This window comes from Panthera tigris, chromosome D3 (assembly GCF_018350195.1).
Source record: "Panthera tigris isolate Pti1 chromosome D3, P.tigris_Pti1_mat1.1, whole genome shotgun sequence".
Lineage (NCBI taxonomy): Eukaryota > Metazoa > Chordata > Mammalia > Carnivora > Felidae > Panthera > Panthera tigris.
Genome location: NC_056671.1, coordinates 36,285,148 through 36,305,593, shown reverse-complemented (window position 1 = coordinate 36,305,593; position 20,446 = coordinate 36,285,148). Strand labels below are relative to the sequence as shown.

At 40.0% G+C, this 20,446-nt stretch overlaps 1 protein-coding gene across 2 annotated transcripts in view; it reads left to right on the top strand.

Annotated features, from left to right (window-relative positions):
• PTPRM (protein tyrosine phosphatase receptor type M) overlaps positions 1 to 20,446 on the top strand; it is a 788,961-nt gene that overhangs the window by 352,672 nt on the left and 415,843 nt on the right. For both annotated transcript variants that reach the window (XM_042962258.1, XM_042962257.1), the window contains exon 6: positions 18,004 to 18,178. In XM_042962258.1, coding sequence (XP_042818192.1) covers positions 18,004 to 18,178 — 175 coding nt within the window. The remainder of the gene's footprint in view (positions 1 to 18,003; positions 18,179 to 20,446) is intronic.

The window sequence follows — 20,446 nt, the reverse complement described above, 5'->3', positions numbered from 1 at the left end:
ACTGACTGCCTGAACAAATCATGTGTCTCCTCCAGGTGAGTCTAAGAGATCCATCGTCAGACCAGCAAAACAGGCACAAAAAACAGGCGCAAAATCGTTCTTTCTGAGATGCTTGTTATATGGGAATGATTTGTTTCCAAGGGATGGTTTTGAAAAGAGAAGGGACATCTAGAACCTAGTGGTGTCCCTTTTGCTGATTTTTCAGAGTATGCTTCAATTATCATGCAGCGTTAGAGTAATTTTGGAAACAAATGTGGTTAATATATCATCTTTCCTAAACCTTCATTTCTTATACGTTTCCCCTAGGTGTTTTTTTATTCTGTTGTAAAATTTTGTTTTCTGATTCACCCCTTAGGAAAAAAAATCCTTGTCCCAAGACCTTAGTTAAAGGTAATAGAAATATACCTCTCAAGGATAATGTGTTTGAGCCCTCACTATGACAATAGAGCTGTGTCATAGAAATTGATGGATGAACCCACCGCCCTCTTTTCTTTCTTTGTTTCCTTCTTTTTTCTTTTTTTGGTGTGGAATGTAATTCAATGTGAGCTCTAAATTTGGGAAGACTGAATTTCTAAAAATAATGTTCACTTAGGATTAAAACTTTTTTAGTTGTTGGCCTAGAGATTTTTTTTTCTTTTGAGAGTTTGATACATAATTCCACTTAACTGGGTATGAGTTACCCAATTGTGAAAATAGTATTTTTCACCAGCTTAATAAATTTGTCACATTTTGCTCAGCTAGATTGTTAGACCTTTGGGTTTTGTTTGTTTGTTTTTGTTATTTTGTTTTGAGAGAAAAGAGAAAATCTAGATTTTTGTAACTTAAAATGGTTTTCAAGAGGATACGTGCTCTGACCTACTACAGAATTTGATTTGATAATGAATAAATTATAAACCATATTACTAGAATTTATATTACTGACTTCAACAGATGTGTTTGATTTTTTTTAATGTTTATTTTTGAGAGAGAGACAGAGAGAGAGCAAGCAGGGGAGAGGCAGAGAGAGAGGGAGACACAGAATCCGAAGCAGACTACAGGCTCTGAGCTGTCAGCACAGAGCCTGACACAGGGATTGAACTCACAGACTGCAAGATCATGACCTGAGCCAAAGTCAGACACTTAACTGCATGAGCCACCCAGAGCCCCTCAATGGATGTGTTTGAAATAAAGGAATTACAACTCCATTTACTGAGTGAGCATTGCTGTGTGCAAGTACTCTGCTAGGCTATGTACATGTACTTTTTTTCTCTGAACTGTTCCCTGGGAGCGTTCTCTTATATGCTCATAGAAGAAGAAACAGGCTTGGGAAGTTTTAGTAATTTTTCCAGTAGCACATTGGTAGTAACAAGAGCTAGGATTTGAAACAGACCATCTAATTCCAGAATGTATGTCTTTAACTATAATGTCTCTTGCATAGTACAAAGACCCAAACATTTCCTTGTGGATTCATAAACATCATGTGGTAATTCAAGTGATGGCTTTTGTCAGAATTTACAATTAAAATTGTATTCATGTGTGTGGATGTTACCTTCACTTTTGTGTTAGGGAATGTGTATGTTTGGTCAGCCTTTCTTGGTGGCTTTTAGTTTCCTTTATAAATTGTGAGGGAAAAAATCAGAACTGTGGATCAGACCAATTTTGCTGTTATATATAAAAGCCATAAAATGATTTGAAAAGAAGTAAAATTATGGTTCCCTTGGCAAGCTTAACTTGGCTATTTTATACCATATATATTAAAGCATAAATTTCACATCACTTACCATCATAGAAAATAACAGGAATGCACAAAGATGACTATCTTCAGTTGCTATAGGAACCATTTGCTCCTTAAAACTTTGAGTGGTTGAAATTATATCCATTATTGTTTTAGTCAGTTGAAATCCATATATATGTGTGTGTGTGTGTGTGTGTGTGTGTGTATGTGTGTATATATATATATATATATATATATATATATATATAGTACAATACGGAACATTCAGCCTGAGACCACCAAAAACCTTCAAAGCATATGCCCTGTGTTTTAATTTAGTGTGATTTGGGATTAGCTGAATTTAAAGGTAAAGGCTTATTTTACATTAAAACAGTATGACTTACCTAGAGCGATTCCAGGAGGCATTAATTAATACATTTTATTTTGTGATATTACCCAACTCAATGAAAAGAGATGTAAACTGCTGTTGCCTCGAGAAGGATGCCCCAGAAAAAGCTGGAGTAGCAGTTGGAGAGCTTTGTCTTCCACTGCAATCCAAAGGTCTCCGGGCCAGGATGGGAAGTTGTGCTTTGAAAACTGCAGGTCAGGATGGTTCAGTTTGGAGGGCAGAAGAGAAAGGCATCAGCTGGTCCCCTTAAGGATTGCTTACTTTGGACTCAAGAGCCATAAATCCCATGAAAGCAATTTTCTGTTGCTTTTCTCATATTCATCAAACGGGTCATTTGTTTCTCTTGCTTCTAAGAATCCACAGCTCTGTCATGAGAAGAGGAGACAGGAATGGCTGTGCTCCGGAATTTCTGTGATTGAGGGCTGCGAATACTAATGTCCTGCCTTTCTATCTTGTTTTTACTGATCCAGGCCTTGGACTGAGGGTCCTGGAGAGTTGGGACACTATTAGGATCTCTAGTTTTTTCCTATTCTGTCTCTTTTGGAAGGAGTGGGAAACATGGAAATGTTTTACGTAGGAGGTTTATACATCTGCCTTAGGTGGCCTTCTGGAAAGTCCTAGAAGATTCCAGTCTTGTAATCTGGAATCACATACAGAGGAAAGAAAGAGAGAAGTTTACTTAACTCCTTCCTTGAGATGGAAAGAAAATTTGGCAACTTTGGGTGAGCTTTGATTTTAAAAACTTCTTTCGGACTATAGAAGCGAAACAGAACAGAGCATGCTGCATTTAGTCTAGTTGTGACTCAGTGTGAGACAAGACCACGACATCTCTGACCGGCACAGTGGCAGCCAGGCAGTTCCTACAGAGGGTGAACTTTGAAATCGTAGCGCGGATTGTTACTCTCTTCTGTCTCTCTCCTACTTATAAAACTGCCATCCTTCCTTCCCTTCATTCAAAAGAAAAGAGATTGGCTATTGTTCAAGCGTAATAAAATTGTTTGTCTCTGTTATAAGAAGTGGTGTCCACTAAACACAAAGGACAAATGACTAATTAATGGAGTTTCTGTTTATTCTTAAGATTTGGAAACCCATGATTACTTTCCCTCAAGAAATGTATATTACACACTTTCCATGTGCTGGGCATATGCTCATTAGTTATGCAAATAGGCCAGCCTGACCTGGGTTATGGCTCCCCTTTGTCAAAGTGCATTTTCTCTTCTACTGTTGGTGGTACCTTGATCATATAAATGGCTTGATGCATTTGCAGGAGGTGGATGGCATCTAGACAAAATAGTTCTACAGCACTGGAATATTTATAAGCCGGCAGCAAAATCATCTGTTTTCCTGGGGAAATAATCATGGTTAAAATAGTCGTTCAGAAATACAGAAATGAGAGATTATTTTCTAATTGCTTCTTTGAAGAAAAGTTTATTTTTACTTTTATTGTAGATATTGTGAATATGTATAGAGGTAGAGAGATAATGTAGCAAACTTAATACACTCCACGTCCAGCTTCACCACCTAACAATAGGTGGCCAATTGCTGACTTTCTGTTTCCACCTGCTCCCCTTCTGATTGTTTTGAAGCAATCCCAGTCATTGTATCATTTAACTTGTAAATGTTTCTCTAAAACAGGGGCTGGCAAACATTTTCTGTAAAGGGCCAGATAGCAAATTTTGCCAGCCAGCCAGCCAGCCAGTCTTTGGTACAGCTGCTCAGCTCTGCTCTTGTAGCAGGAAGGCAACCACAGACAACACGTCCATGAACGAGGGTGGCTGTTTTCAGTGCAGCTCTCTGTACAGACATTGGAATTTGCATTTCATGTGATTTTCGTTGTCAGAAAATATTATTCTTGCTTTTGTGTTTTTAATCATTAAAAAACGTACAAACCACTCTTAGCTTTTAAGCTGTACAAAACAGGTAACAGGCTGGATTTAGCCTCAGACCCCTGCTCTGAAAGATAAGAGCCCTTAAAATAATAATGATAGACACCGAGTGTGCCCTGGAAAAACAGCCAGTGTTCAGATTTCCTTGACTGTCTTATAACCTTATTTCTTTTAGCAATCTGTTTGCATTGTGATAGCAGTATAGTTGACACTTTGCAACGGCACGATGAGTCTCTTAAGTCCATTTTCTCTTTAGGTTCTCCATCCATTTCCCTGTTTGTGGTGGTAGTGGTTGTTGCTGAAACTGTGTTTGTCCTATACAGTTTCCCATATTTTGGGTTTTGCTTGCTGCCCTCTGGGAGTGACAGCTAATGTGTTCTTCAGTTGTGTTGCTTGCAAATTAGGTCCCTTTTTATGATGTTATCAGCCAATGATGACCATTTCTACATTCATTAGTTCATCAAGGGTTGCAGACTGGTTCTGTGATATCCTCCCTTCTTGGTTCAGTAGCTAGAACACTTCTAAAAAGAAAAGCTCTCCCATATCAAATATTTGGTTACCCTACTATGTAAATGATAAAGGGAAGATGGTATAAACGCTTGATATTTTGTCTTTTTCCAGCAAGCTTTCAAAAATAATGATGCAGTTCACTGGCATCACCAAAAAGTGACCAAGGGGGTTATTAGTAATACTGTCACTGTCACCAATATCATGGTCATTGTCATCACCACTATTGTCGTCACTGTCATTGTCCTGAACTTATGGATTTAAACATATTCGATGTGTTCTGATCTATCTTACGTATTATCTTTATTGTTGCTCAAAGAAGTAGGGCTTACTCAGGGTAGGTGACCCCTGTTGTGGGCCATGTCAGATGGCTTTCTTACTTTCTGACAATATATTTCAGGCCTACATTTTACATTTTCCACCTCAATGACCTAGAATTAGCTATTTCTCCAGGGATCCTTGGTTCTTGTTTACTGGGAACTGATCATTAGAAATTACAATCTGAGCATAAGAAGTACTCATTATCACACTCTTTTGTTTCTGGATCTTCGCATTGGGCTCAGCTTGGGTATATACATATGCACACATACATACACTTAAGAACATGTCCTGAGATCATATTGACAATTTCAATTGAAATTCCAAACCATGAGGCTTTTAGCCTCCTTTATCTTGCATCTTTAGCTTCTTTCAGCTATGTTTTCAGAAAGAGTTGTGTACTGTATGGCATATTGATTGGGAAAAGTAATGTTCTTAGCCATCCATATTGAGGACTAGCCCCATCTTTTAGATCATGAATGATGATGCAGGCCCTGCCGTCTTCCTCATATTACAGAGCCATTATTACAGCTTTAGAATTAAAAGTCAATCCCATGCCTTGCAAACCCAAACCTTGAAACTAAGAGGAAATGTCAGTCAGTGTCATGCCTCTTTGTTTCCCGTGGCTGGGTTAATCTAGGCAACAGCTGGATATTTGACTTTAAGACTTGTAATTTCATTGGTTTCTAACTACTGCAGTTACTGTATATATCCTATATTATTTGGATGAACTTCTCTATAAAATTTAAGTAACATTATTGAAATATTACAAATATATAATGAAATGGACTACATCTATCAGAATGAGATTATAAATTTCCGTCATCAAATTTTTACTTGAAAATGACTATAAGACTATCACATGTTCGAAGAATACGCAGCTTTGGATATCTCCATGTTACTTGGGCTATCCGTATATTTTTTTAGCCAATTTAAGTATACTTGTCGATGTATATTCATAGTATATGGTAATAAAAGTAAGAACTTATGGTTCTCCTATTCCAAATTGGTAAATATTTGGGTTAGCTTGGTTATGGCCTAGAAATCAAAGGCCAACAGTATCTTAGTTATTAAAATTTTAAAAAATGGGCTCCAGAAGGTAGAATTTTTGAGTCACTCAATTATTATTGGATTTAGATTACATAAAATGTTTTCAACACAATTATCCCGGGCCCTGCTGATAGTATTATGAACCCAGTGGTAAGAATTTCAGTCAGTATCATACAAATGAGCACATTTGCAAGTGGGATAATACAATTTTCCCTGTTGGATAAATGAAGGTGCATTTCATCCCCACATGTATGGCTAAGGAAGGGTGACTGGCCAGTATCTCCTCCAGGCTTGTGCGCTCAGAACGCCTTCAGAATGCCTGGGATTGAATAATCTGATCCAAATGCTGCTAACGTCCCAGACCTCAATTTCTTTCAATCATTGCTCTGATTATGGCAAAACTATTTCCAAGAGACTTAATATGTATCTTTTTGATGGTAAATTACTGCTCATTTAGAAGTCCTACAGTGAGTCCCTTGCATAAAGAAGGTTGTAAGCCTAATTTAAAGGACTGTCAGTACTTTTTTTTTTTCTGTAGCATGCTCAAATTGAAATACACGCAAGTTTAAAGATACTCTTGCTTTTATACAAAGCTGGATTTAACCCCCTAAGATCATTTCCTCTCAGACATGGCCATTATGGTTGTTTCATTAAGGTAACAAAAGATGGGTCGGCAATTTCCTTAATAACCCTGGACGTGTAGGTGCCAGGCTGTGCATTAGGTATGGGCCTTTGTTCCTGACAATCATGTTCAAGGTTCTCTTTCGCTACGAGCTCTAATATTCTACAGAGCAATCTGGATTCCCATCTTGGTGATGCCACATTGTCCTGCTGTAATGCTTTTGAGAACATGGAGGGCCAGTCCTTGGTAGGGCAGCCTCTTCGTAACTCGGGGAGAATTCAGAGAAAACTTCTGGCAAATTTTCTGTCTCTACCTAGTGTACGTTTTCATCATTTCAGTCTGCCAGAATAGCAGAAAGTTTCCCATAGGCTCTGAGATGCTTAGGATTACCAGAGGTTGTGAACACATTGTCCTATCTGGCCATTCCTGTCACAGAGAAAGACACATGGGAAAAGGAATCCCATGCCTTTTTCTGTCACTCTATATCAGAGAAAAGAGGGCCATTATTCCCCATTCTTCCCTGTTTATTTCTGACCTGAGGAAGCGTATCTGTGGATCAAAAAGCATCTTAAAAATCAACTTTTTCAGTCACCCATTCAATGCCTAAGTCCCTTTGATATAGCCATCAACCTCCCCTTGGATGCACCAGGCATGGTTTTTGTGCTAGAGATATTATAGAATTAAGATCTCTGCCTCTGTGGGGCTTGTATTGTAGTAGGGGGTGAAAACAATGGTCTCTGCCTCTGTGGGACTTGTATTCTAGTAGGGGATGAAGATAGTGATCTCTGCCTCTGTAGGACTTGTATTCTGGCGGGGGTAGGGGGAGACAATGATCCCTGCCACCATGGGACTTGTATTCTAGTAGGGAGAGATAGACAGTGGCCGTGATAAGTAAGCTATGTAGTATGTAAGAAAGTGCTCAGTAGCATTAATAGAAGCAGCTAGGCAGGACACAGGGCATCAGCCGTGCCATGCAGGAGAGGTTTCAGTTTTAAATCTGGGGCCCAGGTAGGTCTCCTTGGAAATGTACTTGAGCAGGACTAGAAGGAGATGAAGGTGTGGGCTATGGGGATAAGTTGGGGAGGGCCTTCAGGAGGACCAAGGCAGAGAGACCTCAGGGGAGGAGTGCGCCTGGGTGGGAAAGAGCATGGAGCCCGGTGTGGCTGGAGCCCAGGTATCCAGCAGACTTGTGGGGAATCACGGAAGATTGGTATCAGAGTGTGTGTGGGGGGGTGGGTAGGACTGGTTGTGTACATTCTTGGAGGTCACTGTTATTCCAAAATCTAAAATGGAAAGTTCTCCATATCTAATTTAGTAGCAAAACTTGCCCAGTTTTGTAATTTGCTTGCTGATAAAACCTGACCTGAAACTTAAAAAAAAAATTTTTTTAACGTTCATTTATTTTTGAGACTGAGAGAGACAGAGCATGAATGGGGGAGGGTCAGAGAGAGAGGGAGACACAGAATCCGAAACAGGCTCCAGGCTCTGAGCGGTCAGCACAGAGCCTGACACGGGGCTTGAACTCACGGACCGCGAGATCATGACCTGAGCTGAAGTCGGACACTTAACCAACTGAGCCACCCAGGCGCCCCTGACCTGAAACTTTTTAATGGTTTGTTTTTGGTCCTTATAGTCACATGTTTTGATGAAGAAATATCAGTGTCCCTGCAGCATCACATACGACTCTTCTGGGCATCACATAATATACAGTATAGAAACCTTTTTAAAATTAAAAATAAATATGGGGTGCCTGGGTGGCTCAGTCAGTTGAGCTCCAGACTTCAGCTCAGGTCATGATCTCACAGTTAGTGGGTTCGAGATCCGCATTGGGCTCTGTGCTGACAGCTCAGAGCCTGGAGTCTGCTTTGGATTCTGTGTCTCCTCCTCTCTCTGCCCCTCCCCCACTCGCCCTCTGTCTCTCTCAAAAAGAAATAAACATTAAAAAATGAAAAAAATGAAAAATCTGAATTCTGGACCACATTTTACCCAAAGAGTTTCAGATAGGTCATAGAGCCCCATGGCTGTTGACATTCCAAGGTAGTGCCTGCGTTGCACGTCTGGGCTTTCAATTTTGGAAGGCAGCTGTCCTCTTTCTCTTGGGTCCTCTGTTTCCAGGTGCTCACCAGCTCCTTACCTGTGGAGATAAGTGCTGTACCTTCCTCTGCGTAAGCCTACTTCTCATATGCTCCAGAAAACAGGGTGCCCAGAATGCTGTCTCCTGGGGGTGTCTCCTGGCACCGCCTCTCCAGACGCTTTATTTCTATTAATACGACTGAGAGCGGAATTAAGTTTGACAAAAATCTACTTCACAGTCTTCATATACATCATACAGTGATGAAGGTGGTCCAAAATCACGTCTCTAATTACCCACTTGTAAAGTCAAGGATGTACAAGATTGGCTTACATTTATTTTGATTGATATTTATCTTGTTAATTTAAATTCATTGCTAGGCTTTGTAGATATCTTTTCCCTTTATCCCATTTTATTCATTCACGCGCTGGTTAGTTGTCACCTGTGCATGTGACAAAGATACCTGTGACTCTGTCAACGACATTAATAGACGTGTTGGAGGAGGAGTCAAGGATGTAACCTGTGCCAAGGCTCCAGAAACACGCTTCAGCACCCATGCTGACAAGCAGCCAAAGACTCCGGTCATTCACAGGCTTCTAGTCCATCCAGCCCTCTTGGCATCTGTCCCACATCGCTCTCCTCTTGTCTACAGAGATGTCACAGGCGATGCCGCCTGGTGCCTTGCCAATAGCTGTAAACACTCTGTCTTCCTCCTTTCTAACAACCCAAGAAATAGGATTTGACACTAACAAAGTGAAGGGTGAGCACTGTCTCCTCCTCCCCCCATCCCCGATATCTCAGGACATTCTCTCATGTCTCCTCCATCAACCCAGCTGTGAATTGCTTCTTCATGCATGTTATCAATCATTGAGCTAATATAGAACCTAAAGTTACGGTGGGACCTGACAGAGTTTTTTCAGCCTCAGGAAACAAGGAGACTGTTATTAAAATGTAAGTGTCAGAATTTCAAAGGAGACAAATAAATATCATCCAGGAAGTGGGTCTTTCCTTCCTGTGTGAGTTACAACTCTTTCTCCAGTGTGGGCATTTGGTCTGTTCTCATTTCTGTGCCTCTGCTGGCTCTGTCCCCGACATCTTTGATCCTTTCTTCTGCTATGTGCCCTCTTTCTTCTGTCACCTCACCCAGCTTCTCTCCACTCCTTTATTTTTATTTTTATTTATTTTTAATTCTTTTAAATGTTTTTATTTATTTTTGAGACACAGAGAGACAGATCATGAGCAGGGGAGGGGCAGAGAGAGAGGGAGACATAGAATCCGAAGCAGGCTCCAGGCTCTGAGCTGTCAGCACAGAGCCCGACGCGGGGCTTGAACTCACGGATTGTGAGATCATGACCTGAGCTGAAGCTGGACAGTTAACCGACTGAGCCACCCAGGTCCCCCAACACTCCTTTATTTTTAAATGTTTATTTATTTTTGAGAGAAAGAGAGAGAGAGACAGGGAGCAGGGGAGGGGCAGAGAGAGAGGGAGAGAGAGAATCTCAAGCACGCTCTGGGCCGTCAGTGCAGAGCCTGCCGTGGGGCCCCCGATCTCATGAGCTGTGACCGAGATCTCATGACCTGAGCCGAAATCCAGAGTTGGACACTTAACCGACTGAGCTACCCAGGCACCCCTCTCTACTCTTTTTGACTGTCTGTGTTTACACTATAGCACCCCCCACCCCCCTTATTCACAGTTTCAGTTACCTGTAGTCAACCGTGGTCCAGAAACAGATGATCCTCCTCCTGACATACACTGAGGTCAGTAGCAGCCTAATGCTGTGTCACATGCCCATGTCATTCCCCTCCCCTCATCCCATCACGTGGGCATTTTGTCACCTCACAGCCTCACAAGGGTGAGTACGGCACAACATTAGACCGTATTCATGTTTTTACTCCAGTATATTGCTATAATTGTTCTGTTATTAGTCATTGTTGTTAATCTCGTACTGTGCCTAATTTATAAGCCAGACTTTATTATGGGTGTGTACGTATGTGTAGGGGAAAGGTAGTGTTTACAGGGTTCAGCACCTACCCGGGTTTCCGGCCTGTGCTGGGTTCTTGGAACACAGCCCCTGGAGATGAGGGGGGATGACTGAATCCGCCCCCCCTCCCCCCGCTTCTCTCCCTTGTACATCTCACTTTTCCTTCTTTTTTACTTGCATTGTTTCCATCTTCACACCTTTGTTCTCCTGTTGCTCCCCTGCCTCATTTAGGCTTTTGTGGTCTGTTTTCTGCTCATTTGGTTCACGTTACGTGATGCCTGAATATTTGCCAGACTTCAGGCAGCTGTTCCAGACATTTTCACAGTGGAATTTTCTGCTTGTGTGAAATTACTGATGATGCCACAAATTTAAATGAGATGCATCAATCTGAGTGATTAATCTTAAAGATATTTAAATATTGCCATGCATCCCTAATTCTGAGTATACATTTTAGTAGGTCGACATGCTCTTCAGTTAAATTATCTTAAGCACACTTAATCTTATTTAGTCTGGTTTATTTGTTCCATTTTTAGAAATATCCACTTGTGGATATTGAAGATGTGAATTTCAAGGAATATCATTGCCTTGTGGAAAGAGGTCAGTATACGCTGCACCTCAGAATATTAGAGAATTTATCATTCTTGAAAATATTAAAAATGGGATTCATTTTAATTTTACAATGCTATCTAGGAAGAGAGTAACTGAATTTGTACTGTGAAAGGCCTGCAGTACCACAAAAATAAATATGATTTTTTTCTGAATATTTGATCTTTTACCCAAGATAAGCGGAGAGGTGTTTTTCCCCCCTACTTTATACTGTTTTGGAAATATTGTAAGAAAAGATCAGGGATTCAGGCCAGTTTTCTGTCCTGTTTGATCTCTTTGTAATATCTGAAAGGAGATAGAAAATAACTTGATTTTAGGAGCCATTTGAACTCACTCTCATTAAAAAACAATTCTTGTAAATAGATGTTAACTCTCTGTAAAGCCTTTTGTGTTATTTATAAAAAAAAAACTTTAAATTTTTCATTCTCTTCAAACCTACAATTTTGAGAATAGAGATTGTCTAAACATCATTTATAATAGTGAAATATGTGAATAATTTAAGTGTATAGTGATAAAGAAATATATAAATAAATAATAGCTATACCCATAAAGTGGGAAACATTAAAAGGCATGTTTTTGAAGCCGTCTAAGGGTGTAAAAAATTCTGTAGATATCACAGAGATAAACCACACACATATGACCACCATTTCGTATTTTATTTAAATTAAAATAATGTGTCAGAAAAAGTAAACTAAAATACCCTGAAATATGTACAATATTTAAGTGATCAGATTATCTGTAGTTTTTAAATGTCTGTTTTTTTTTATTTTTTGTATTTAAAAAAGTTTCTGTAGTAAGCATTAGGTTTTATTTTTATTTTTTTAAAGCTATCTTTAATTTTTTTTAATATTTATTGTCAAAGTGGCTTACATACCACACCCAACAAGTGCCCTCCTCAGTGCCCATCACCCATTATCCCCTCTCCCCCCAAAATAGTTACAAATATTAGATTTTAAAAATCCATTTCTCTTTTTATCATCTTTAAGAATATAATTTTTAGATCCCACACATGAGTGAAATCATATGATATTTGTCTTTCTCTATCTGACTTATTTCACTTAGCATAATACCCTCTAGGTCTGTCCATGCTATTGCAAATACCTTGCCCTTTTTTAATCGGATTGTTTGTTTCTTGTTGTTGCTGTTGAGTTAAAGCACTTCTTTACATATTCAAGATCTTAATCCCTATCTTATGTATGATTTGTAAATATTTTCTCCCATTCCATATTGTTTTAATCTCTTAATAGTGTCCTTTGACGTACAAAAGTTTTTTGTTTTTAATTTTGATAAAGTCTAGTTCATTTTTCCTTTTGTTGCCTGTGATTTTGGTATTATATTTAAGAAATCTATTCTGAATCTAACATCATGAAGTTCCCCCCCCATGTTTTCTAATAAGATACTTACAGTTTTAGATCTTAATTTTAAGTATTTGATCTATTTAATTTTTGTATGCAGGGAAAGATACCAGTCCAGCTTTAGTCTTTTGTCTTGTGGATACCCAGTTTTCCTAACACCAATTATTAAGAAAACTATTGTTTCCCCTTTGAGTGGTCTTGGCACCCTTGTCGAAAATCCACTGACTGCATATGTAAGGGTTTGTTTCTGGGCTCTCTATTTCATTGGTCTGTGTCTGTCCTTATGCCAGCGCCATACTATGCTTTTGATTATTGTAGCTTTGTCCTAAGTTTTGAAGTTGAGAAGTGTGAGTCTTCTAACTTATTTTGTTTTGTCTACGGTAATGACTTGTGAATGGAGCTTTTGCTAGCCCCTAAGACCTAAACCTATCTGAAGGATTTGCTTATAGCTCTGACAAATCAGGATGCATGACTATTGTACATCTTCAAAAAGCCACAGGTTTTTTTTTTTTTCATTATCCTGATGGTCACTGTATTCATGCCCTATTGCTTCTCTAACAAATTACCACAGATGTAATGGCTGTATTTATCTTACGGTTCTGGAGGTCAAAAGTCCTAATATAAAGTGACGGCAAGACTGGTTTCTCCTGGAGGGTGGAGAATCTGTTCCCTTTCTTGTGTAGCTTCAGGTTTTGGCTCATGATCCCTTCCTCCATCTTCAAAGCCCATCACTCCAGCCTTTGTTTCTGTGGTCACATTTCCTTCTTCTGCATTTGGCCCTACCTTCCTCCTACCTTGTAATTCCATTGGGCCCATCTGGATAATTTAGTATAATAGTCCCATCTCCAGATTCTTATTTTAATTACATCTGCAAACTTCCTTTTGTGATGTGTAGAGAGCATATTCACACATTCTGAGAACTAGGCAGTAGACCTCTTTGGGGACAATTACTCTGCCTACCACAGTCATGATGAATGGTCAGTGTTGCTGACTGAGGGACACATAGAATCTCTAAAATATCTTTATTTTCTGTATTGGTCTCCCTTGTAAATAAAGACTAGTTGTCCAGTTTTAGGATCTGGGATATAAATCTGTTAGTTTAGCAACCTCATATTTCTATTCTGCCTATGGAACATTTTTTTCCACTGGGGTTATGATTTTTAGAGTCAGCAAATATTTATTGAGTTGCATTTCTCATGCGCTCATGTACACCAAATGAATGAGATCTGTTTCTTGACCTTGAGGACATTATATTCTGCTAGAAGAGGAAGATGTTACTAAAGTATAATAACACACTGTTTGTCGATTTGATTTCCTAAATGTCTTTAGAATCCTTCCTTCCTCCCTTTCATCCCTCTTTTTGTCATTTGTTACTGTGATTTCTAAACAAAATTACCAATTTCCCTTGACATCAGTTGGGGTCCCACATTCTTTCCTTCAGTCTGTTACTGTACCCATAGATGTGTTCATGTCACCCCTTTACCTAAAATCTTTCCATTTCTGGCATCGGGATGAACTATAATCCTCAATTCTTTGGCATGGCCTGTGTTGTGCTCATCTTTCTGGCTTCATCTCCTGTCATTCCAGCTGCACTTTTTCTAGCTGCATGGGATCAGTTGTACTTCCTCTGTTGTGCCCTGCTCTCTTGGCTGTTGACTTTTGCAAAGCTTTTCTTTTTTTTTTTTTTTTAATTTTTTAATGTTTATTTATTTTTGAGACAGAGACAGAGCATGAACAGGGGAGGGGCAGAGAAAGTGGGAGACACAGAATCCGAAACAGGCTCCAGGCTCTGAGTTGTCAGCACAGAGCCCGACGCGGGGCTCGAACTCACGGACCGTGAGATCATGACCTGAGCCGAAGTCGGACACCCAACGACCAAGCCACCCAGGCGCCCCTTGCAAAGCTTTTCTCACTCACTGGGCTCCATTTCTCCTCCTTTCCTTCCTGAGAAACTCCTGTGCATACTCTAGCCTGGCCTCTGGTAGTGCTTTCTAGAATGCTGACCCAACCTTCACAGCCTTCACCAGTGTGGTTCCCTTTTTCTGAGTTTGCTGTGTTTTGCCGTTCATTGCTCCTTACTAGAATCATTGCCTTGCTTGTCTGTTTTTGTAGCCAGACTGTAAATTCAGTTAGGTAAAGGACTCTTCTTTTAACTCCATGCTCCCCCTATATGATACAGTGCCTGCCTCATAAAAGAGTTTTACTAAGTGTTGGTCGAATGGGTGCTTGGATCCATACACATTTGAAGTATTTAATACAAAATGACCTGCAGATTTGAGCAAGAGAGATGATTTGATACGGATCTTAAGCTAAAATTATTACTAGTTAGCACTTGGTTTCTCCTTGCTATGTACTATTTCTCTTGAAGAAACTAAATCTGTTTCTGTATGATTTCAGGATGTGGGATTCAAAAAGAAAGCCCCCGTCCTGAGAATTCATGTATTAGAGTTGTAAGATTGTTCGTTTGAAGCTGTTTATATTAAAGGGTAAATCTGTGGCATGAAGACAACTAGGAAGTAAAACTCTTCTCGACATATGTATAAATCCAAAAAGGAGGTTTTCCTAAACTTGAGCCCTCTCAGTATAGCCTTGAATAGCTGTGAGTGATCAATAAGTATATACTTTAAAATTCTTTTGAATGAACCTTCTTTTGAAAGAGGCTTATTCTAGTAGGAAAAGTACTCCAGGATTACCGTTGAAGTATATTCTGACAAGATTCATGCCACAAGCGAGGAAATAAATAAGTAGATAGCCCTTTTTGTTGCTGTTATTAATAAATACAGATAGGAACTCTGCCTTTCTTTAGGGCTTAAGTTTTTTTTTTTTTTTTTTTTTTTAACTGGAGATTAGATTTTGTTTGGTTTGGGTTTTGGTTTGGAAAAAGACAAACTGAATTTTATAGAGTTAGTAGATCTAAGGGTAATCCTAGTGGTAGAATGTGATTATTTCTTTGTGAGGAAGGATGGGAGGCTGTATAGAATACAGAGAGGAATGCCTTCCCCTGTTGTATTAATTAATAATGCTAGATCGATTTTATTGTGTTTTGTTTTCCTAACTTCTTGGTGCCCTCCATCAGACCAAATTCAGGGGATTAGTAAAAACCAGGACATGCATAAGACATGTAACATATATATGGAACTTCATATTCGGATTTATAACTTTTTAAGCTATTAACAAAGCTGTTTTGACAGGTAATACGAAAGGTGAGGTTGGTGGAACTCTTCTTCCCCACTCCTGATGTTTCCTTCCCAATGGCAGGAACTGTACCAGTGCAGCACTCTGATGCCTTTTCCCTGCCCAAGCAAGAGCTGCCTGGGAAGGAAGCTGTGAGCATGCAGAGCCCAGCCCCTTCTTTGGGAGCTAACCCCCTGTAGGAGCCCTGTTCTTCCATCCTGTGAGTTTTACAGCAGCACCCAACATACGGGAGGCCTTGTGGTTTTCTAAGGTGGCCTGTGGCTGGGTGAGTGAGTCTGTTTAATTCTGTGCTTCACTATTAGCAAGCCCATTGTTAACTGCACATCAGCCATATTCTGCAATACCAGGTTCATTAGTAATAAAAGTGGTATTTTGACAGCCTGTCCACCTTCCTCCTTGAACTCATCACTCAATTAGTCCAGAATTCGGGTGGGGATGTGTGATGCCAGTCATGAAGCCAGTGTCCTTGTATATATCTTGGGATTCTCACAACTGCCCTGCAAGTGAGTTGTATCATCTTGTTGCAGATGAGGGAAGGGAAGCTCTGAGAAGGTAAATCACTTTAAAGGTAGCCAGGGCACCCTGGTCAGTCTAACTTCCAAATTCATATCCATTAGGGCATACTGCCAAAGAAAAAAATCATAGCTAAAAGCCTTTAAAAGACTTTGCATAATATAAATCACAGAGTAATATAGATGAGTTTTATTATGTGTAGCCTAGCATTTTCATACTCCTACATAAAAACACTTTAATAAGCCTGCAAGTCCCTGAATGCACGGGGGTTCCCTTCCCTCCCCTGTTGCACTGGCTGCCTTAACCTCATCCAAAGCTTTGATTTCTTTCTAACCATCTCGGGCTTCCTGCATAGTTTCCTCTGACTAGAATGCTTTCTCTCTCCCACCATCCCCCTTTGCCTGGTTAGCTCCTCCTTTCCCTTCACATCTCAGCTCACTTCTTCAGACTGGCCTCCCACAACCACCACATCTAAAGATGGTGATTTCTGCCAGTCATCTGATCTGTCCCTTACCCACCACTGGCCATCATTCGTGATTCTGTATTCATTTCCAGTCTCTTCTACTTCCCTCTAACTAAGCTGCTGTGGGCATCACCAGCCACTCTTCTGTCACTCACCACTGTGAGCCTAGTGTCTTCACACAGTTGATAGCACCTGGTTGGCACCCAAAATGAGTTCTGGGTAAACAGATGGACAGAGTGCTTGGCATCATGCTTTAGCTGTGACGTCTGTGTCCACTGTTTTTTACTCAATCTTTGCAAATAACATATTCGAGATAGCCTCTTTCCTGATCATTGTAACTCACTGTCATAGAACTGAAATGCTTGGGGTGCCTGGGTGGCTCAGTCAGTTACACATCCGACTTCAGCTCAGTTCATGATCTCATGGTTCATGAGTTCAGGCCCCACGTTGGGCTATCAGCTGTTAGAACCTGCTTCGGATCTTCTGTCTCTTTCTCTGCACCTCCCTAGCTCGTGCTCTCAGTCTCTTTCAAAAGTAAATAAAAACATTAAAAAAAAAAAGAACTGAAATACTGTAGCCTTCTTTTGAAGTTTTAAACTGTAGGAAGCATAGAATGGATTTCCAAAGGTGCATAACTAAAGACGTGCTTAATGTGCTGGGGATGGTGTAAGACAAGGCTGATGCACTAAGGGAACATGCTTTATGTGGTTTTGAGACTATGGGATAAAGGGAGAAGCTTGTCTTGTAGCACTCAGGTAATATTAAGCATGTATTTGGTTTTTGTATGTCCTTGAAGAACATAAGAAAGCTTAGAATAGTCCATCAGACCTGTTCGGTAAGCAATATGCTAATACCTACTTATGTTTTTAATGTCCTTCTTAATAAATTGTTTATTTGTTCGTGTATAAAATGAGGTCAGCAATAGGGTGGTGTGTGAATTAATTTCATTTTCTAGCCAAGCATAAAAACATAGGATAAAGTATTATGCAAAGTCCAAGTGGTGATCGTTTGGGAGTGAAACAAAGAATTTTTCCATATGCATTTTTTTTCTCCTCCTGGTGACTTCATTCAACATAATTAATATCTTGAAGGGGCAAATGTAAGACATCTCTGCACACTTCATTTTGCATCCCTCAATCTCAAAAGTGTTGACCATGGCAGAATTTCAGTTGCCTGGCCAGCTGTTTTCCTGGAACTAGGGCCCCTGGGTAATAAACAACTAAACCAAGATCCACATGGAGATAACATGGATAATATGCTATCAGGTGTCTTCGTGTTTCCATATGACAGCTGATATTGTTTCTTTTTGTCCCCCCCTCCCCCAATTATACAGGGCATCGATGTACGAGATGCTCCTCTCAAGGAAATAAAGGTGACTAGTTCCCGGCGATTCATAGCTTCATTTAATGTCGTGAATACAACAAAACGGGACGCTGGAAAGTATCGCTGCATGATTCGCACCGAAGGAGGTGTTGGAATATCAAACTACGCAGAATTGGTAGTTAAAGGTATTTAACGTCTTTTTATATCCCTGAATAGTCTATTAAAATAGACATGTCAGATGGTTGTGAGTTCATTATTTGTTTAAAGCTCAAACTTCTCCTTGTCTGTTTCCAAACAGTAGCTTGGTGACAGGTTACATTGATGGATTGCATTTTAAGTACAAATTTTGCACGTGCACAATATTTTTGAAAAATGCATTTTATTTATGTTGGTTTAGTTGCATACAAAGCAGCGACTGTGCTCTTGGCAAGTTCTTCTGCCGACTCTGTATACAGAGATTACAGCCTATAAATTTTTTTTTAAGGAATGAAATTTTTTTTACTGATAGAAAATCACTTAAAATGCAAATATTCACCAGCCAGCGTGTTTATGATAGCAGGGTGGTTAATAAAATGAAGCAATGCCAGTATAAAAATGCTCAGTCATATCACACAAGCCATATTGATAATACTGAGTTAACATTCATAATATTGCAGTTATGTTCCATTACTATATTTTGCGTGACTGAAAAATTGAGTCATTATATTCAGGAAAGGGCAGTCTGAGGTGGGGGAAAGAGGGGAAATAAGTTTCTTCTGCTGGTCTAATGCTTTTTTCGTGGGCTGGGGAGTTTATGATATTAAAGTTGCTGGGGCTGTTCTTGGTCTCAGACAGAATAATTTGGAGTTCTAGAGGTACTACAAGGCATTTTTAGATAATTTCTGGCTGGCCATTGCTGTTTTGTCCTAGGAGAACAGAATGATGCCCGCTTTTGAAATTTTTTCCCCTGCATTTGTTAAATAGGAAACATAAAACTGATCTCTTTTGGATGGGTTAGTACTTTTTATCAGCAAATTTCTCTGTGCAAGCGGTTTTAAAGACTATAGGGTTCAAACCCCAGAACTAGCTATGCGGGCATGGGCCAGTGGCTTACCCTCTCTGTTTTTCTGTTGCCTCATGTATAAAATAGACATCAATAATGTCACCTGCATCATATGGCGATTAGGAAGGTCAAGTGCAAAAAGCACATGAATGGCACTTAGAACAGGTACATAGTGAGAAGCCAGCACCTGTTAGGGCCTTGACGGGGAGGAGGAGGAGGGCAAGGTGATTCTTACCCTCTGCTCCTGTATGTCAGTGATGCATGTTTAGAGATGCTTGTCATTACCACCTTTCTGAATTTTAAAACATATAAATGTCTGCCCAGCTATTCTCCCCCCGCCCCACCACACCCATAGCGAATGAAAATCTCTGGGGACATAGCCTCTGTTATAAAATCTGTACGTGATTTTGGCATATGCTTCCGTTGTGAAATCACTGCTGCCAATATTAGTCACTCCTGGCTTATGAGAGAAATGTTTATTGGTGAGGCTCCCCCCAGGCAGTATTAATCTGCAGCAACGACTAATGTTCTGCACATCGAAATATCTACTTCACTAATATATTTTGCCATGTCAGATTCTTACGAATTTTGGTTTATGGTGAAACTTTGGCTGATCTGGCTAGTATTTGAGTTTAAGTTTATTTTATTTATTTGTTTGTATGTTTATTTATTTATTTGTATGTCTATTTATTTTGGGGAGAGAAAGAGAGAGAGAGAGAGAGAGAGAGAGAGAGAGAGCGAGCACGAGTGGGGGAAGGGCAGAGAGAGAGGAAGACCGGACTCAAAGCAGGCTCCAGGCTCTGCTCTGACAACAGAGAGCCCGATGCGGGGCTTGAAATCACAAACCGTGAGATCGTGACCTGAGCCAAAGTCAGACATTTAACCAACCGAGTCACCCAGGCGACCCTGAGTTTAGGCTTAATAGCTGTAAGAAAACAAATTCTTCAGAGTAATGCACACCCTACTTTGTAGAAGGCTCTTTGAGAAGCGAGGAGTCACAATGTAGAAATGGGCACCATTTACCAACAAATCCAGTAAAGCAGCAGCCTCAGTGTTCCATGGCTGAGCTCTTTATCATCATTATTATTACTTAATGTTCATCTGGGCTTAGCTCTTCGTGACTATGTTCCGTTTTCTTATTGACAGTTGCTGCAGTGTTTCACTATGACCAGCCATGTTCTTGAGGCATCTGCTTTATCAACAGTATAACATAAATCTAGTAACCTCGCTAAAAATTGCCCCTGTGGAAAAGTTCATTTGTTTGGTGGCATAAGTAAATCATAAATTTCTCGTCTTCCATAGCAAACATGACCACAAAAAATGAATGGGTTCTTATTCATATTGATGCAGCACGTTTTCCTGTCAGGACGAGGAGCGGTAGCTTGGCCCATGGTGATAAAAATGTCCAGGC